General features: G+C 45.6%; 2 protein-coding genes across 3 annotated transcripts; both read right to left on the bottom strand.

Moving 5' to 3' along the window:
* Positions 1-2103: 2103 nt before the first annotated feature.
* Positions 2104-12863, bottom strand: LOC138612972 (bromodomain-containing protein 1-like). Of its 2 annotated transcripts, XM_069686516.1 has the most exons (12): positions 12592-12863; positions 8992-10381; positions 8518-8674; positions 8305-8433; positions 7982-8110; positions 7519-7831; positions 6569-7327; positions 6314-6440; positions 5917-6047; positions 4671-4765; positions 4192-4346; positions 2104-3713 (listed from the first exon to the last, which is right to left on the bottom strand). In XM_069686516.1, exons 2-12 carry the CDS (start codon positions 10362-10364, stop codon positions 3524-3526), a joined length of 3558 nt encoding a protein of 1185 aa, XP_069542617.1. In that variant the 5' UTR covers positions 10365-10381; positions 12592-12863; the 3' UTR covers positions 2104-3523. The 2 variants fall into 2 exon arrangements, with proteins under 2 accessions (XP_069542617.1, XP_069542616.1); XM_069686515.1 differs by lacking the exon at positions 4671-4765 and having other exon boundaries at positions 3602-3713.
* Positions 12864-13363: 500 nt separating this feature from the next.
* Positions 13364-17063, bottom strand: ftsj1 (FtsJ RNA 2'-O-methyltransferase 1). The gene is made up of 11 exons (XM_069686817.1): positions 17033-17063; positions 16261-16398; positions 16029-16098; positions 15768-15888; positions 15426-15504; positions 15261-15313; positions 15136-15189; positions 14811-14913; positions 14489-14572; positions 14173-14276; positions 13364-13895 (listed from the first exon to the last, which is right to left on the bottom strand). Exons 2-11 carry the CDS (start codon positions 16379-16381, stop codon positions 13722-13724), a joined length of 963 nt encoding a protein of 320 aa, XP_069542918.1. The 5' UTR covers positions 16382-16398; positions 17033-17063; the 3' UTR covers positions 13364-13721.

The following is a 17063-nucleotide window of genomic DNA, read 5'->3' as shown; positions in this document are numbered from 1 at the left end:
CGTGTGGCTGAGCCGGTCGGCGAGCTCAGGACGCCCAAAATATCTGCTGCTAATTAGCAGGAAATGATGAGTCATCAGCAAGATATTCAGAGAGATTCACGAGATTCAGACTGAGAGTACAGGACCTACAGCGCTACTGGAACACCAACAGCATCCTCATGTTTTAATTCAATGAAAGTACAATCGTTCCTCAGAGACAGACAGGAACAGGAACCATCTTATTGGTCGAGTTCCACCTCACTGAGTTTGGATCTGACTGGGAACAGGACAGCCAACGATCATGTATCCATCCTTTATCTGCTGCTGCTCCAGTTTCTGGCTTGTGGTTGCAGCGGTCATTCCAAAGTTACCTGGTCCTCATGTTCACTAACGTTTTGGGACATTCGTAAAGGCGATCTTTGCGGTTTAATTTGTTCGGCTTTTGCCTGAGTCAGAAATGTGGAAAGAGAGCGGGGATGACATGCAGCACAGAGCCGAGGGTCGGAGTCGAACCCGGGGCCGCTGCTTCCAGGACTGAGCCTCTCTACGTGGGGCGCAATGGTCTGTGTCAGATGTTCTCTTATAAAGCTCTGTTTGGTTGACGTGACCGGGGAAGTCTTTAGAAATGGTGACTGTGTGTGGACATTTCAGCAATACAACAAAGTGAGCCACTGAACTCCATGTTACCCTTTGTTGTAAAGGTAACATCCAGTGCTGGAAGTGTGGTGCTGGTTGAAGCTGCTGTGGGAAAGCTGCTCTGCTTGTGAGGGGAAAATGAAAGCAGCTGAATACGAGGAAACCCTGGAGGAAACCTGAACCAGTCTGAGAGCAGCCTGCCATTTGTTAGAAAACATTTGTTTTTGAGGAGAATAATGACCATCACAAGCGTGTGAAACCAGACGGGGACCATCGCTGACTGTCTCTCCCCTCGCTTACTGTTTTCTGTCTGCTGTAAAAGAAGAGACTAAATGTCCAAAAGGTCCTTTAAAATCATGTATTACAGACATTACCTTCCAACAGACCTTCTACCGACCGGAGAACAACAGCTCCACCTGGTGGTCAGGTGGTGACGTGCAGGAAAGTTGCTGATCAGTTCTTTTTTGTCTTTGGTGGTTTCAGTGGGTCTGTTTAAGACCTTTCTGTTGTTTGAGTAGTTTAAGTGATTCCTGACATGTTATACAAGGGAAATAGTTTCTTCTTCTAAATCTGGAGCTCTGACAAACCTACATGGCCTACTATACGCCAGGTCAGTGGTTCTCAACTGGTGGGTCGGGACCCAAAAGTGGGTTGCGGATGTGTGCTTAAAAAAAGTCGATACTGCGCTTTTATTTTGAAGGACACAAGTTTCCTATGACGTGCGTGCAGTAGTAGTGTAGTCCACTGATGGTTTCCCACAGCTCCAGCTACATTGTTGACACTCGACGAGCCCGACAGTTGTTGCGTTTATGTTGCACTTTGAGTTTGTTCTGTTGAAAAAAGGCGTCTAACTGAATGAACTGTAGAGGGAATATTTTCCTCTTATACACTGCTGCTCATTTTGCTTCCCTATTATACTGTTAATACTACTGTACTGTTTACACTACTGCATTAAACTGCCGCATTTTTCATTAAATACATTTGAGAGATCACGATTAGTCATGAAGGAGGAGGTGGTGGGTCCTGAGGTTAGACCAGTTGAGGTGTACTGCTCCAGGTTCTTCTGCTGCTGGGAAAAGCTGGTGACTTCTTCTGGACAAAACTGGAAGAAAACTGAGTCAAAATACAAAATGTCCACAGGAAGATTAAATAAAAGCAAAATAATAGGAATACACAAAATATTTTTTACAACTCATGAAAATAAAGAAAATGTGCTCAAATTTAACAAGTAAAAAAAGGATAACCAGGACATAAATCTATTTAAAAAAGGAATACAACTATGGTAAATGATAAAGCTAAGGTTACACAAAACAAAAACAATTTAATCAATAAAATTATGTTTTTAAAAAAGGCTAAAAAAATTAAATATTAAAATAAGAAGAAAAAAAGTAGCAAAAAATACTAAAGAAGAAGAAAAAAAAAAAGAGGACAAATCTAAAAGAGTGAGCGGTAATAAAACGAGGACTCGTTCAGTCAGTGATTCAATAACATATTTTAATTTTTCAGTGTTTTAGTATAAAAATCCCACCGGCCTGCCGTCGGCTGGTTTCCGCTCCCGTTGGCTATAACTGTGGTTTTTCCCAGAGAATCAGCTGAAGTACCAAATCTATTTACACACAACATCCACATCCAGAGGGGCCAAACAAAACAGGAAGTCTACCCATTGCTACCCTGCCAAAATAAAACATCAAACACTATCACCTCACCTCTCAGATTTAATGCTATTAATCCAAAAATGAAAAAGAATCACAAACAGAAGAGGAGGCGCCTCTACACGTGGCTCCTCGTGTGCCCGTAGTATTTTCTTACAATACTCTCTCTATAAAGTAATGCATATACATTTTCTGCTTTACAATAAATTAGTACAGGCACATTCTCTTCTCTCCTACAGCTGACTGTAGCTCAGGTCAGGTGGAAGATGATTCTGGGGCGTCTTACAGACTCAAACTCATCACAGCACGCAAACAGAAAGGCTGAAAACCTGAAAACACAACTGTAAAAACACATTAGTGGGAACCGTGTGGGCAGCAGATCTTTTTTGGTTTCGGTGTGAATGATGCACTTTCGGCATTTTAAACTTTTTGAGAGCATCTATATAGATTTTATATAAATATGTACAAACAAAAAAAATGTAGAAGTAGTCCAGTAAAAACATTCAGGTAAAAAAAAAAAAAAAGATGCGAACTCACAAAAAAATTAATGCCAGAAACGAGAGAACTTGAAGCTCGACAACTCAATAACTTACAAAAACGGTAAAAAAGGAGCTGAAATAAAAACTTTCATTACAGTATGCATGTTTGTTTTGTCTCTGTGTAGAGATAGCACCAGCAGAAAGGCCGACAGCGTCAGTGCCGGCGACGACGTGGATCATCACCTCCGACTGTATAAATATGTGAACACCATGTACCAAAACAAACTGAGGGAGTGAATAAATTAGTGTCAGGCCTTGTACAGGATATTTACAGGAGCTGCTGCAGTCGCACGCGCACTGATGGACAGTTTGGTGGCAGTGGGACTATTGCAGCAGTCTTGCAGCACATTTAAGGAGGTCAGAGGTCAAGCTCTGACACATTCAACAGGTTTAGACCCGTGAGATTTCGGTCCTCATAGCCAAGGTTATGTTTTTTCCGGACTTTTTGCACCTGCTAGCCGAGTCGTTTTCGTTGCATAGCTCTTTGACAAAACAAGATGGCCGTCACAAGCTACAGTATTTCAGACAGAGGGGGTCAAATGTCAGGGGAGACGGGAAAACGATCCAGTTTGCAGGAAATGGTAAACATGACAAGTGTATGTGTTTGTTGTGCGTATGAGGCAGGAACAGAGCGTCTCTGCTGTGATCGAAACAAAAGGCTGAAAGGACAAAGAGGAGAGATGGATGATGGGAGGATTTCGGAGGGGTGGGGGGAGTTCAGTCCGTGACAGCGAGGTCGGCGCTCGGCTCTAGCTCGCCGCTGACACGGTTCAGGTGGTTCATGGCTCGGTCAAAGGCGAGCCGCACAGCTTTTCGGATGGAGGAGCAGCGAGCCTCCTTCAGCTTAACTCTGTCCAGCGTCTGGTTGATCCCGAAGGGAGCCATCTTGGATCTAGGAAGCCATTGCCTGAAGAGAGCGAGGACAGAGTGTCAGTGTCATGAGCTACTTCTTACTCCAGACGACATCAGGGAGCAGAGTTTGCGTGCTGCTGCCTCTCTAACATGAACTGTTCCTCAAACCTCCACCTTTCTCACTGGACTAAAGCCTGCGGTGATAGTCTCAGCATAATCAAGAACACAAAGTTATTGGACACATTACTTCCATGTTTGACAGTCGGGGCCAGATGTTTGTGTCTAAAGTTTATCACCACTGTGTCTGCCTTTTACCATCTGAAAAATAAACCTATAACAGATATTCATTTAAAAAGACGAAGGCTGAAGAGGCCGTCACTTTGGCATCCTCTTCGCAGGTGTATCAAAAGAAAACACTGTTGTCCTTAATCCCTGAGAAATATAACCAGGTTAGATCTGTGCTGAGTTTTAGGGAGGTTATTTTTCCCACTTCTTTACTCGTCTTTTCTAGCGTGAATCGGTGAGCGCCTCACCAGCTGCGCCTGCTGTCGAAGAAGTGGACGAGGAAGAGTTTCTCTGCGGACCTGAACTGCATCCGCTCTCCGGCTCTGAGAACGTCCTGCGGCGGCTGGGGAAGCTCCACCCCGTTGTGTTGACACGCCTTCCTCCGCGCTCTGGGGTCCATGATCTGTAAAGACATAAAGCCAGAGAGGATGGAGACTGAGTCAGGCGCTCTCCTCTCAGTGACATTGTGGACAATATCCAGGTGGCAGCGGCCACACAGAAGAAGCCCGCACTCAGAGACACAAGCATGCAAGGCTGAGTCTGGCCGAGACGCTCTGAGCGAAGCGGCAGACTCCACACACACACACACACACACACACACACACGTCCACACACTGCTGGCTGGCAGCCGACGCATGGCTATGAGCACAAATCACGAGCTACGGCACGCACAATGGCAGAGCGGCAGATGGGTGAAGAGACACAGAGGGCACTGACACTCACTCACCAGGGCGGGGTAGGAGGGATATCCACTACATTTAGCCCAAACTAGTTTAAGAGGCTCCAGAACAAATGAAGAAGCAGCGGAGGGCTTCCACACCTCTACAGAAACAACAACAAGCAAGTTATGAAGTGTTCACTGCAACAGACACAGAGCAACCAGTCTGCACACAAAGCCATGCACACAAAGGGGAGCTGAGCACACGCATCACTTTTAACGCTGGGGTCAGCGACTTTGGAGGAACCAGGAAGATTTTTAAAGTATACGCCTGAAAAAAATCCCAAAGTCCCCCTAAACACACGAACGTGCTCCGCCTCACTTCTGGTGCAGGACGAGTCCACAAGAGAGCGTCAGGGAGAGCAGCGCAGCTCATGGCTGTTATCGCTACCCATGTAGCTTCTCTGACGGTCTTGTGTGGCCTCGGCAGAGTGCATGCAGTTAGGCAGGTACGTAGGTAGGAAGGCAAGCAGGCAGGCCATTCAATCATTTACTTTGGGCTGAGTTAAATGATTGAATAGCAGGCCTACGACCGCCTGTGGCAGTAAAATATGAAGTGTTTGACCTTAGAAGCAGCATTTCTCTTCACCTTGATAAACTCATCGCTCATTGGAGCCTTCAGGCATGTTTCAGCATTTGAGCTGAACTTATTGTCTGAATGTCCGTTTCAGGCTCCAGACTGTGTAAACCTGCTGACGGTGTCCTGAGCTCTCCAGCCGGACTGCTTTAACTTTATCCTCCTTTTTTATGCACTTTAGATTCTGGCCTTCTTCTGTTCCTCGCATTCTTATCCTACTGTCAGATATTTGATCAGGAAGCAATCAAATGTAAAAAATCTAATATTTGCTTAAATGATTGCCTTATTTTGTCTTTAAAACTAAGGCGAACTCTCCAGAGAACAGTGACTTTAACTATTGACAGTACTGAGCTGAACCACAGTTTTTAAAGAACAAGTTGAACTGAAAACGTGAGACTCAGCTCGTAGACGAGCCCAGATTTCACTGAACCCACAGAGAAAATAACTGCCTTCACTTCCGCCCTGTCCCTCACAGGTTTCCTGTTTCTGCACTCTTGTTTTTCACTCACTGGGAGTTTCTTTTTTTAAACCCTTTTTTTTCATAATTTGGGGTTTGACATGATTAACTAAAGGTACAAAAAGTTAAGATCACTTTAGCTTGCAGCTGCAAACAGGCTGTAACGGTTCCTGCATATTCATGCAGTCATGAGATGACGCTGAGCAGAGCGTTCTGCTCACCTGTAGAGATCTTGGCAGCTGCGGTGAACTCGCCGTTTTCGATGCAGGTCATCAGAGTGTTTTTGTCGTCCACGGTGCTCCGTCGAGCCGCCGCCGGCCGCCCTTTCCCACTTTTAGACACGATGACAGTGCTGAGGCGAGAAGAATGCGAGGATAAGGAAACTGTTTGTGTGGTCGAGTGGATTCATTGGTTGTCAGGAGGAGGAAAGACTCAAAGCCCACCATCATGAGGACATTTAAAACCAGTCAAAGTTTAGACTCAATGATGATTCATGGACTTATTACGAGCTATTAAATACATCAGAAACTACTTTGATAATTATTTCATCAGTGTCAATTAACTGTTAAGCTAACAAGTCAAACTGTTATGAGTGGGCATGTTTCCTCCTCATCTCACCTGGTGCTGCAGAGGACGCTGCCGCTGGAGGAGATGCTCGACTCGGAGGCACAGCGCCGGCGAGGCTCCAGCAGACGAGGAGACGCTGAGATTTCCTCCTCCTCTACCACAAAACCATTCGCTATACCTGAAGAAGAAAATAGGTGTTGCAGTGTTTTGGTGTGGTTGATGGGTTGTGGTGCAGTACTTGGATCATTACACTTGAGTTTATGTTTTGTTGCTTGAGAGATTTTTTGCTGTAAGTTCTGTGAGTACCTGTGCCGAGGCGTTTGATCGGCGACTCCTCCTCTTCCTCCTCCTCGCCGTCTGCGCTGCAGCTGCGTTTCCTCTTCTTGGGCAGGAGGAGCGTCTCCAGTCGAGGGATCACCACCGAAAGGAAGGTTTTGGAGCCCAGCGGTGACGTCGGCGTGACCTCTTGGGTCTTGGGTGGTTTCTGGGGGCTGGCGCTCTTGGACTTGCGGAAGAGGTTGTTGGTCCGTCGATTGCAGGTGCTGGAGGCTTCACTGTGGAGGTTACCGTTGAGGAGCGGCAAGTCTGGCATGTGCCCGTTGGGGGTGTCCGGGGGCACTGAGGTAGAAGTGTTATTGTCGCCATCGAGCTCCATGGTAACGTGGTCCATGCTGGATTTGAGGGTCTTCAGAGGGGGCGGCTCTGAGTCGCTGGGCGAGGTGTCGAGCGCTGACAGAGAGGTCAACAGCTCGAACGTTGGCAGAGGTAAAGGCTTCTCCTCCTGCGGCGTGCAGGGCTCTGCCGGAGGCTCGGGTAGTGGTTTCTCCTCTGAGTCAGCGGGGGGCGAGCTGGGTTCCGTCGGGGCGGGAGACGGCGTCGGGAGCGACTTCTTCAGACTCATCTCGCTGCGGACCTCCATGATGGTCTTCTTGAGCAGCTTTAGCCTCTTGCTGCGGGACGGGCTGTGCTTCATGGCCGTGCTCAGGTCCAGCTTCTCCAGCAGCTCCTTCAGCTGATCCTCCAGTGGGGTCAGTCGGCGGTAGGTCGGGCTCAGCAGGCGGTCCACTGTGAGAGAGAGAGGTCACGTTACATCAGCACGACACTATCTCCATCACGTAGCTCCAACGTTAATGTGTGACACAAAAGCTACAAATCCTCTCAGTGGAGAAACTGGAACCAGACGTTACTTTAACTGTTTAAATTCATCAGCACCATTGATTACCGATTTTCTGTTTCTCATTAATCACGTGACTCACCATCCTCCCAGGAGAAAGGGGGTGGAGCCTCCAGTTTTGGGACTTCAGGTAGATGCAGCCCGCTCGGGAAGTCGAAGCCGATTCTGTCGGCCTCCCTGCGGGCCCTGCGGAGGATCACTCCTCCATGGTCCTGCATCCGCTGAGCTGCCTTGTAGAAGAACGTGTCCTTGGCGTTGTAGGACATGCAGTTGGCGATGATGAGGTTGAAGTCGCCCTCGAAGTCCTCCAGGCTTCTGTAGTCATGGCCGTCGATGCGTTTCCTCATGGTGGAGAAGTCCATGGGGTTCTTGATGTGGTCAAGGTAGTCGGGAACCTGCAGGAGACAGAAGAGACACGTTGGAGGATGCCGGTTGTCTGACACGATGGCAATCAGCAGATATGACTGACAGCTTCTTCAACAAGAGGAGACAAGATCATGATGAAGAGTGAAGCCGCCTGACGAGACAGATAAATGGCTGCAGACCTCCTTGACGCTGACGGGCTGAGCGAAGATGCTGTACTGGTCCTTCTCCTGCAGCTGACTGAGCACGGCTCGAAGCAGGATGTTGAAAGGGGTCAGCTGGACCTCCAGCACCGACTGCTGCTGCTTCATCTGAAGGGAGAACACACAGTCACACAGCTCAGCGTGGAGACGAACACAAGGTTTAATACATGGGAGATTTGTATCACATTTTATGTGTGAATGTTCCAGTGCTTGTGATCAGTATATAGTCAATTAGAGAGTGTACATTGGCTGTTTGTCGTGAGCCACAGAAACAGAAAGGATAAACGAGGAAATGACTCTACCTCCTCCCTCTTCAGCTTCTCTCTCTTCCTGATGAGCTCCAGCAGCAGGCGAGCTCGCTCCAGGTCGTGGCGGAGGCGGTGCCATTCCTTAAGCTGCTCCTTCAGTGCCTGGTTGGTCTCCATGCGGTCCTGCATACAAACCAAGTGTATTTCAGTAAGAACAATGTTAAAACACACTCCAGTCAGAATCCAGCGAGAGTTAGCAGCACTGACCATCTGCTTGCATTTGGGCGCTTGAGGGGTGGCCTGCAGCCGGCGGATCAGCGGCACGTTGTTCCTCGACTGCCTCTTCTGCACCCAGTAACTGAACACTCGCTCGACGAAGAGACGCTTCCTCTGAACGGCCACCTGGTTCAGGATGGTGTCGAAACTGAGGCAGAAACAGATGTTAATCATTACGTACTCAACTTAAGAGACAACCTTTGCAGACACAAACCTCTAAGTTTCATATATTTGATCTGTGTCTTCATATCTGCTGCAGGTTGTGACCATAAATCTGATCCTCGACCTGTCAGACATCTTTTTAGTGATGTCAAAGATAGAGAGTAACTCCTCGGCTCTTTTTACACATTAAGAAACTATTCTTCCAAATGAGGATGTCAACAGTTATGGCAGAACAAAAAACACATGAGTTGATTGCAAATACTTCATGTGTGAGACACTGAAGGGACCTCGTTTCCTGCTTACCTTGAAACAGTGATACTGGGTCCCGAGGTAGCGGGGGTCTCGGGCTCAGGTTCTGGCTCGGGCTCCACTCTCTTACTCTTCTTCTTCTGCCAGCTCTTTGTCCGGGACTTCCCCCTCTTGTCAGCCCTCTTGTGACAGGCTCCGTTTTTCGGGTGTGGCTCCTGGTAGATGTTGAGCGACCTGCGGTCGCAGCCTTCAGGCGTGTGGCTGCAGCAATAGGACGTCTTTTTCACAGAGAAGGTGGAGGCACCAGACGATGTCACCTCTTTGACAGGCTCCATCTTCATGTAGAGGCCAGCCTTCTGGGCACAGCTGACGTGGAAGGCGGTGTAACAGTTGATCTTATCGCACTGGATGCACGCCCCTGCACCCTTCTCTTTACACAGGTAGCAGGTGAGCTTCCAGCGCGCCGGCGGGATATTGCGGACGCCGTCGATGGGCTCTATGAAAACCGTGTCGGAGAAGCCAACCTCAGGCACCCAAAGTGCGCATGCTACATGGCCCCAGCGATCGTCATCAGTCTTCTTCAGGGCTCCGCCTCGGTTCGGACAAAAGACGCACTCAGCAGGCCGCGACGGGCACTGCAGGCAATGCCGGCACAGCCACTGGCCCTCGGGGATGTACGGCACGCCGTAGCACTCTTGATGCACAGCGATGTTGCACGAGTCACAGAAGAGGATGACGTTACTGTCAGCTCCGTCCCCATCCATGCAGATGCAGCAGACAGCGTCCTCATCCACTAGTGACTGCAGATCGCTCTGACCCTGTGTGGCCGAGTACGACTCCTTCTCGAATCGGTCCATGAGGAACTCAAACAGGTTGTGTGACACCTGGCTGACACCCTCACTCTTCCTCTTCTCGTTGATTAGCTCCAGCCAGGCGTAGTCCTCCTCATCCATGTCGTACTCCACCTCCTCATCCAGCTCCTCTTCCGTCCTCTCCATATATTTATAATACGCCGCCGGCCTCCTCGGCACCACCGGCAGATTGTATTCAACCGTTCTAACCTTTGGCTCCAGAAGGCCACTAGCACTGCTGTGTGTGCTGATGCCCCCGTGCGCAGCCGTAAGTGCTGCATTCTTCTTCTGCTGGTTGTTTTTGAGGCGCACAGAGCGCACCAGGACCTGCTGGGGCTTCTCGTTGTTCTCCTTGTTGCTGTTGCACTCCATGATCTCCTGGGCCGTGGGATCATCGTCAGTGATGACGTCCAGCTTGTCGTAGATGCTGAGCCGATGCACACGGCCGTCCACCTCCAGCTCCACTATTCGCTGAGCCTCTGCATATGTCAGCGTCTCCCGGTTAGGTGACGGTTTGATGGGAGAGGAATCTCTCTTCAGCACCGCCGGGCGGTGATGTCGACCTTTTTTCTTCATCTTGAAGCCGTAAAGACCTTGAAAACCGAACACATGAAAAAACTGTGTCACTGATGTAATGTGGCAGCAACTGCTATTCAAAGACAATATTACCTTGCATTACCTCACGCTGTAAAGCAACGACCAGTACACAGAGCAGTGTGAGTGAGATCTAACAGAACCTGCTCTAATGATTAACAGCCTTAACCCTCAATGCTGCCTCGCAGGAACAATGCTGGGAAGTGACTGTGTTTTTGCAAGGTGTCAGATGTCAGCACCCTTCAATCACAGAGAGCCAAAGAAACATGCAAAATAAACACATAACTTTAAGTGACATTGTTCTATACTTTTTCTTAGGATCCGGTTTAAATAAGAGATGAGAAGTTCTGTGTGTGGATGAAAACATTTGTACGTGAACACAACAACCTATTACCCGATCTGTTACCCTGCACGGCCTTCTGCTGTTGAAAATAAAAATCTTATTTCTTTTTAAAAAACCTGCATTAAGCTTCATGCACGTTAAAGCAACATAAAACAAAGTGTTGCTTTAGTGCAAATGCAGTGTGTGTGTGTCACATGGTACAGCTAAGTCTTTGTTTTGCCTACAAATCTTTGCCAATATCTAACTGGTATGCTGGTTATGCGAATGGCTGGACTACATTAGGGCCGAGTGTTGTTTAAGAATGGTTGATATCTGTCCCACTATGATTCTCTGTCTATAATATGGCTGAAAAGAGATTAACGATATTTTCCACCAAAATGAAAGTGATAAATAACGACTGACTCAAACACTTCTAATCTAAGAAAAATCTAATGTTCAGAATTTTTGATTCAACTTAAACAGCCTTTGGTACCTTCATTATTTATAATGAAGAAGAATATATAAGAATATATAAGCACCTGCCAATAGTAAATAGTCACAAAGTCATCTAGATATAGAACAATATTATCGCACGGCACAGAATGCCCGTAAATCGTGCAGGCGTAATGTAAAAGTCAACCTTTACGCTTATATTGTATTTGCTGTACAACTCTGTCCTATAAAGACAGACATGTGTGTTAATGCTTGCTTATCTTTGTTTAGCTGTCTGTATCTGTATCCTCCTGTACATTTATTCTGTGCACTGTTTACATGTACACTGACAGATACTGAAAACAATTGTCACGTTCCATAGTGTCAACATTCACACTGCAACTATTATTAAATTAATCTATAAATTATTTTCCATACTAACTATAAAATGTATAAATTCATTCATGTTAAATTAATTATCCCTAGGTAACTCTCGCAGGGGAGTCAAAAACACTTTTAGACATTTTAAATTATAAAGAATGTCTGACAGTATGCTGAGGTAACCTTTAAACAATCAGTCAATTATCAGTTATGTTGTTGATTCAGTAACTGTGGATGAGTTCAGTATGTCTGTGCATCTTCCCACTGTGTCGACACTTTTGGCCAGTGAAATGGATTCTGACACTCCTCTGTTGTGCAGGAAACAATATTGTTAATGCAATTACAGTGGTATCTTTACAGGAACAGATGGGACATGGAGCTCAGCTAACAAGTCTTAGTAAAGCCCCTGTGACCCTGTGTGCAGCTTTAATTTATAAGATCGATGTGCTTTCAGTTGACTGCTGAATGAAAAAACAGTCCAGGGGGCGGAAACAGGCTGACTGTGATAACGTTCAATGAATGAAAGAAATGTGCCGAGAGCAGCACACTTACACGCCGACCACAGCGAGCTCACGGTCGGCTCAGCGAGCCTGCCTGGAGCCGCTGAGAGCTGGTTGTTGTTGAATATCCTCGGAAGCAGAAGCCTCTCCTCGTTCAGCTTCTCCCTGACCGTGTTGACGGGTTACTGCTAGCCAATGCTAACGTTAGCTTCACTCATCCGGACCACAACATTGATCAGTGCAATAAATACCGTCTCTTTCAACGCTATCTACCAAACATAGGTCTGATAAAAGTAAAGATTACCCGGCGGTGCCCACCTATCTGGCGGCGACCTCTCCGGAAGCCCGTTAAACGCATTAGGACACTCCGTCCACAAACTGGGCTAACGATAGCCTGCTAGCATTACATCTAACTGAGGGGGGAGGAAATATGGCGACCAACACAACAAGAAACTGCCTTGATCGGAAAAGGTGGCTTTTCCTCGGAACAGTGAGGATTGTTCTCGGATTTAAACCTGTTCAAACTATAGCGGGTGATATTAAAAATGCAAGGGCAGAGTGAGGATGAACTTACCTCTTTATTTTCACGAATTCAGCTTATAAAACCAGCAGCAATGGCGGCGCGGCCTGTGGAGCGAAGCAGCAGTTAAATCCACATTCAGTCCGCTCATCCAACGGCGGCCGCGGCTCACGCTGAACCGAGTAAAATTTGGAATTGACCGACAGGTATCCAGGGCGACGGAACCGGTTTCGGGTGTTATACTTTGTAAAGAACAAATACGGATCGTTGTGACTCTTTAAAGACAGTTGGAAGTGGCAGAGCTCAGCAACTGCCCGAGCTTCTCTTCCCCCAACAACAATGCGGTTGTGTGAGTCTTTACGCCGTTACGTCATCGCGTACAAAGGAAAACCAGGAAGTAGAATCGCTTATTTTTGGTAGGTTGGGTTTTTCTCATTGAGAAGACCTTTTTCTACTTGATTCACAGAAGAGGAAATCAGATGGTGCTGCAGCACAAGGACAGAAAATATATTTAAACATGTATGTATATAAAATAAACTAGAAAAGCAATGATGCTCAAGTGGATGTTCCTGCACAGAATGAGAGAGCAGAGTTGCACTAAACTCTCAGTATCCACGAAAGTTCAACGTTTATTATTTTCTCTTCAAATTTCAATTCATGCAGGAAAAACCTGATATAAAAGGAAACTTTTAAAGGGTCAATAACTCTAAAACTAAAATCACTTAAGCAGCAACACTAGATGGCAGCACAATTAGTTCTTTCTTTCACGTTTTTTTCTTGTCGTTTAATCACTTACAAAATTCAATAAAAGTAAACCACAAACAGGTTCATCTCCAAGAAATTACTTTTATTTTTTTTAAATATAAAATGTTCACAATTCCTCAGTCTGTTTGATGACCTGTCACTAAATACTCAACATAAAATCAGACAAACCATTAAAAAAAACATACTCCTATGATCGTTAAGTATCCATTACGGATTAAGGTCCATAGCATGTTTTGCTGAGCTTAGCATAAAGACTGGAGCAGGGAGGAAACAGTATGTATCTCCGTACTGACGCACATATCCATCTTCTCTTCACACAGAAAAAAAGATCATCCACAGGAAGCCAGATTGTCCTGTAAAGATGACTCTGCTTCCATCTCCAGGTGTTTATTTCCACGAATGAGCAGTCATCAGAAGGATCAGGTGGACTCAGCTGGTGGTTCCTTCTTGTCTTGACTCTGGTTTGGACAGTTAGACGGAGCGTCCTCTCTGGAAAGCAGGTTGTTCTTGCGGAGGTGGCAGGCCTGCTGGTAGGGAGGGCGTATGGGCGGCTGGGTGGGGGGAGTGTACTGGTACTGTTTACCTGCATCCAGCTAAGAGAAAAAAAAACCGTCATAAATAGGTGAAAACAAAGTTGAGACCGTGTGTGTGTGTCTAAATAAAAACAAACACATGAATCACATTTAAACAAGTATCCCTTAATGTATCCCTCTTTCCCCCCTGAATACACCTAAATCTACCTCAAGTTATTCAGTAACTTTAGTTTCATATTGAAAACAAAGCAAGATAACCAAAAAATCGTTTTAACAAAAGAACCATGTTTCTATTTGACTCTGTGAAAAGCGGCAGGATAAACCTGGGTCTCCTCACCTGCAGAGGATAGGTTCTGTCTGAGTCGAAGGCACTGAGGTCACCACATGCCAGGAAGGGAACAATAACACGGTTTGGACCCTCTAACTGGTTAAAGTCCACATCTGAAGGACAGAGACCAGAACAGGCAGATGAGAAGCAGGAACACGACACACAGGAGACTGATAGAGATCTGATTTATTCTACAAAAACAGTTATAATGACTAAAAATAGAACAGATACTTTGAACCTTTGTAAGAAAAAAAAACACATTCACACAAACACATTAGAATAGTCTTTGAGGTCTACTTCAAAGAAAGAGCAAGCTCATAGTTACCATAAGAATGATCCAGCAGAGGGTTGGACATGTTCGGGACGTAACCTTCAGGAGGGGAGTAATTCTGACACACCACAAAGGCCTCTGCAGACAGACACATATCATGTCAGTCAAAGAGGTCAAATAAAAATGGTATTAAACACATAATTTAATCAGTTTCTACTTTCTTTTAAATCAAAAGTAAATTCATCCATTTCTGATATTGGACTGCAGCAGGCTACAATATAAAAACCTCAGATGCACAAATGATAATTGCATGAGTTGGGGGCGGGGTTTGTCTCCTGTTCGAGTTGTGTGATTGGTCGACGGTTGTGGTACTCACCGATGCTGGAGTTTCTGCTGCTGCGAGGCTTGGCGCAGGTCACACCACTGAAGAAGACCTTTAGCTGAGAGTACAGCAGAGTCACGTCTTTCCCCCTGAAGATCTGAGACACACAGGACGGGACAGGGTTTCAATAAAGTCTGATCTGATCCCACAATGCAACACTGCACGCAACTATTACTCTAAACTGGAAGGCTCAATAGACATAAAGTTATTATCATTATTATTATATTTCCTATTATTACAGCAAATGTATTTAAAGTAGACAGGTTATTATTATAGGAAGTGTGTTTTAAATTATCATATGAATAAAATTTGGACTCACTTTAGCCACAAACGTCCCTCCAGGTTTCAGAACGTGAGTTGTGATGTTCAGAGCCTGTGAGACAAACAGCTGTTAGCATGACATCACAGACTGACAGGTGAATAGAGACACACCTCTTTACTCACAGCCAATAGGAGCTGAGCCTGGATGTACTCGTCCACATCATGGAGCCCCGTTACTATGAAGACAGAACAGGAAATTACTCCTCATGGCTGAATGAAAACATTATTAAAGAGGGAGAAAAGGACAGACTAAAGAGCGGGACAGGACAGACAGGAAGTGAGTCTCACCGTCTGGAGCTCCATCACACACCACCAGGTCGGCTGGCTGACCCTCAAAGTGACGGATGATCTCCTGAGCTGTCGACACCTGAGAGGAGGAAGATGATACAGGTCATGTGACTCAGTCAGGCGATTCTTCTTCTGTTTCTGATGTGCTTTACTAACTGGGACGTATCAGATTTAAGTCATTAAAAGGGAAAGACGACTAAATTACGTTTAACGTCTATTTTTAAGGATAGGGAAGCCCTCCACAAATGCTATGGGTTTACTAACACTAAAATTTCTCTACTTATCTCCTATCGGATGTAGTAGAGAAAGATCAGAGTTACATGCAAGTCATCATGTCCTCACCTTGGTGATGTCTCCCTGGATCTGAGTGACTCCAGGCAGTGGAGCCATGGCCTGCAGGTCCACTGCCACGATCTTCACCTCCTCACCTCCCTCACCCTTCTCACCTTTCTCCTCCTGCCCTCTGAGGGGAAAAACAAAACAAGTAACAAAAATGCAGACTCAGGATTTACCTTATTGTTTTATGAAAACATCAAATTTAAGATACAAAGATAACTAATGTTTAAATGGACACAGTAAAATACAAAAATTAAAAAGCATTACCTGAGCTTCCGACTGAGGACCTGACTCCAGCTGCCAGGAGCTGCACACAGATCCACCGCTCTATTTACACCTGAGTGAGAAAATACTCCTTCAAAAATTCATTTTTGACTCTTTCAGACATTAAATAAATGAAGCACAGGTTCATATTAAGGGATAAGGAACATATTTCAGCCCATTGCCTAATAATACATGGATGGATTGAGGGTATGAACAGGTGTCCCCTTGCTGTCACCTGGGAATAGGTTGAATTCTTCGTCCAGCTGCAGCAGCTTGAAGGCACTCCTCGCCCTCCAGCCCTCCTCTTTGGCCAGACGGTAATAAATGTCCCGCTTGTCTTTGGATGAGCGACCCATTCTGACCTCTGACACCTCTGATGAAATGACACAGAACCAGTGAAACACAAGCCAAATTTGTACTTGTTTCTCTTTTTCCAGGGTTGTCACTACCATGACATGCTGATATGTTGAGAAATACAATTTAGTTTGATTATTTTAGTATTTCCGCTAGATGGTTCAAAATGTGTGTATTTATAGATAATATGTTGAAGTCTTTAAATAAATTTTACAAATGAATGTAAAACGCATCATCATCAACTTGGTCGACTTACAATATTAGTTCTATTACACTATCCGGCCAAATGACACCCTAATAATAGACCGTGTAATCAAACCAATTCAAGATTTTCCAAAAATGATACGTTTATTCTATGTGAGCCGAATTGAAGAGCGCCACTCAATGAATCTAAAAATGCATTTGGTTAAACTTGGTGAACATTTTTATGTGCTGCAGCACAGTTATTTTGTCTGAAATCAGATTTTAAACGGAGTTTAGCTTCGAATGAAAAAGAAACGTCACATTTCAAGGCTGAGCTTATTGTCTACTGTTAGGTCAGAGTACGTCTCTGGGTTAAATATATACATATTTATATTAAACAAATTTAAAAGAAGAACACGCTATCGTATTAAATCAGAGTTTATGAGCCATTTACAAATTGTTATACATACTCTTCACGTGCTGTTCCGGTGTTGACGACGG

The sequence above is a fragment of the Semicossyphus pulcher genome, unplaced genomic scaffold (assembly GCF_022749685.1).
Source record: "Semicossyphus pulcher isolate SPU_LCO1_2020_fin unplaced genomic scaffold, fSemPul1.0.p SCAF_8, whole genome shotgun sequence".
In the NCBI taxonomy this organism is placed as follows: domain Eukaryota; kingdom Metazoa; phylum Chordata; class Actinopteri; order Labriformes; family Labridae; genus Semicossyphus; species Semicossyphus pulcher.
This window is presented reverse-complemented; position numbering and strand designations above follow the sequence as displayed.

What these genes read in the sequence shown, in the direction of transcription:
- LOC138612972 (XM_069686516.1), bottom strand. Translation starts at nt 10,364, where the DNA reads ATGAAGAAAAAAGGTCGACATCACCGCCCGGCGGTGCTGAAGAGAGAT. An exon ending in CCCAGTATCACTGTTTCAAG is followed by an intron (nt 8,675 to 8,991) that starts GTAAGCAGGAAA and finishes TTTCTGCCTCAG; the next exon opens with TTTCGACACCATCCTGAACC. An exon ending in ATCCCTCCTACCCCGCCCTG is followed by an intron (nt 4,347 to 4,670) that starts GTGAGTGAGTGT and finishes ATGTCTTTACAG; the next exon opens with ATCATGGACCCCAGAGCGCG.
- ftsj1 (XM_069686817.1), bottom strand. Translation starts at nt 16,381, where the DNA reads ATGGGTCGCTCATCCAAAGACAAGCGGGACATTTATTACCGTCTGGCC. An exon ending in TCTGCTGGATCATTCTTATG is followed by an intron (nt 14,277 to 14,488) that starts GTAACTATGAGC and finishes TCTGTCCTTCAG; the next exon opens with ATGTGGACTTTAACCAGTTA. An exon ending in ACAGAACCTATCCTCTGCAG is followed by an intron (nt 13,896 to 14,172) that starts GTGAGGAGACCC and finishes TTTTTCTCTTAG; the next exon opens with CTGGATGCAGGTAAACAGTA.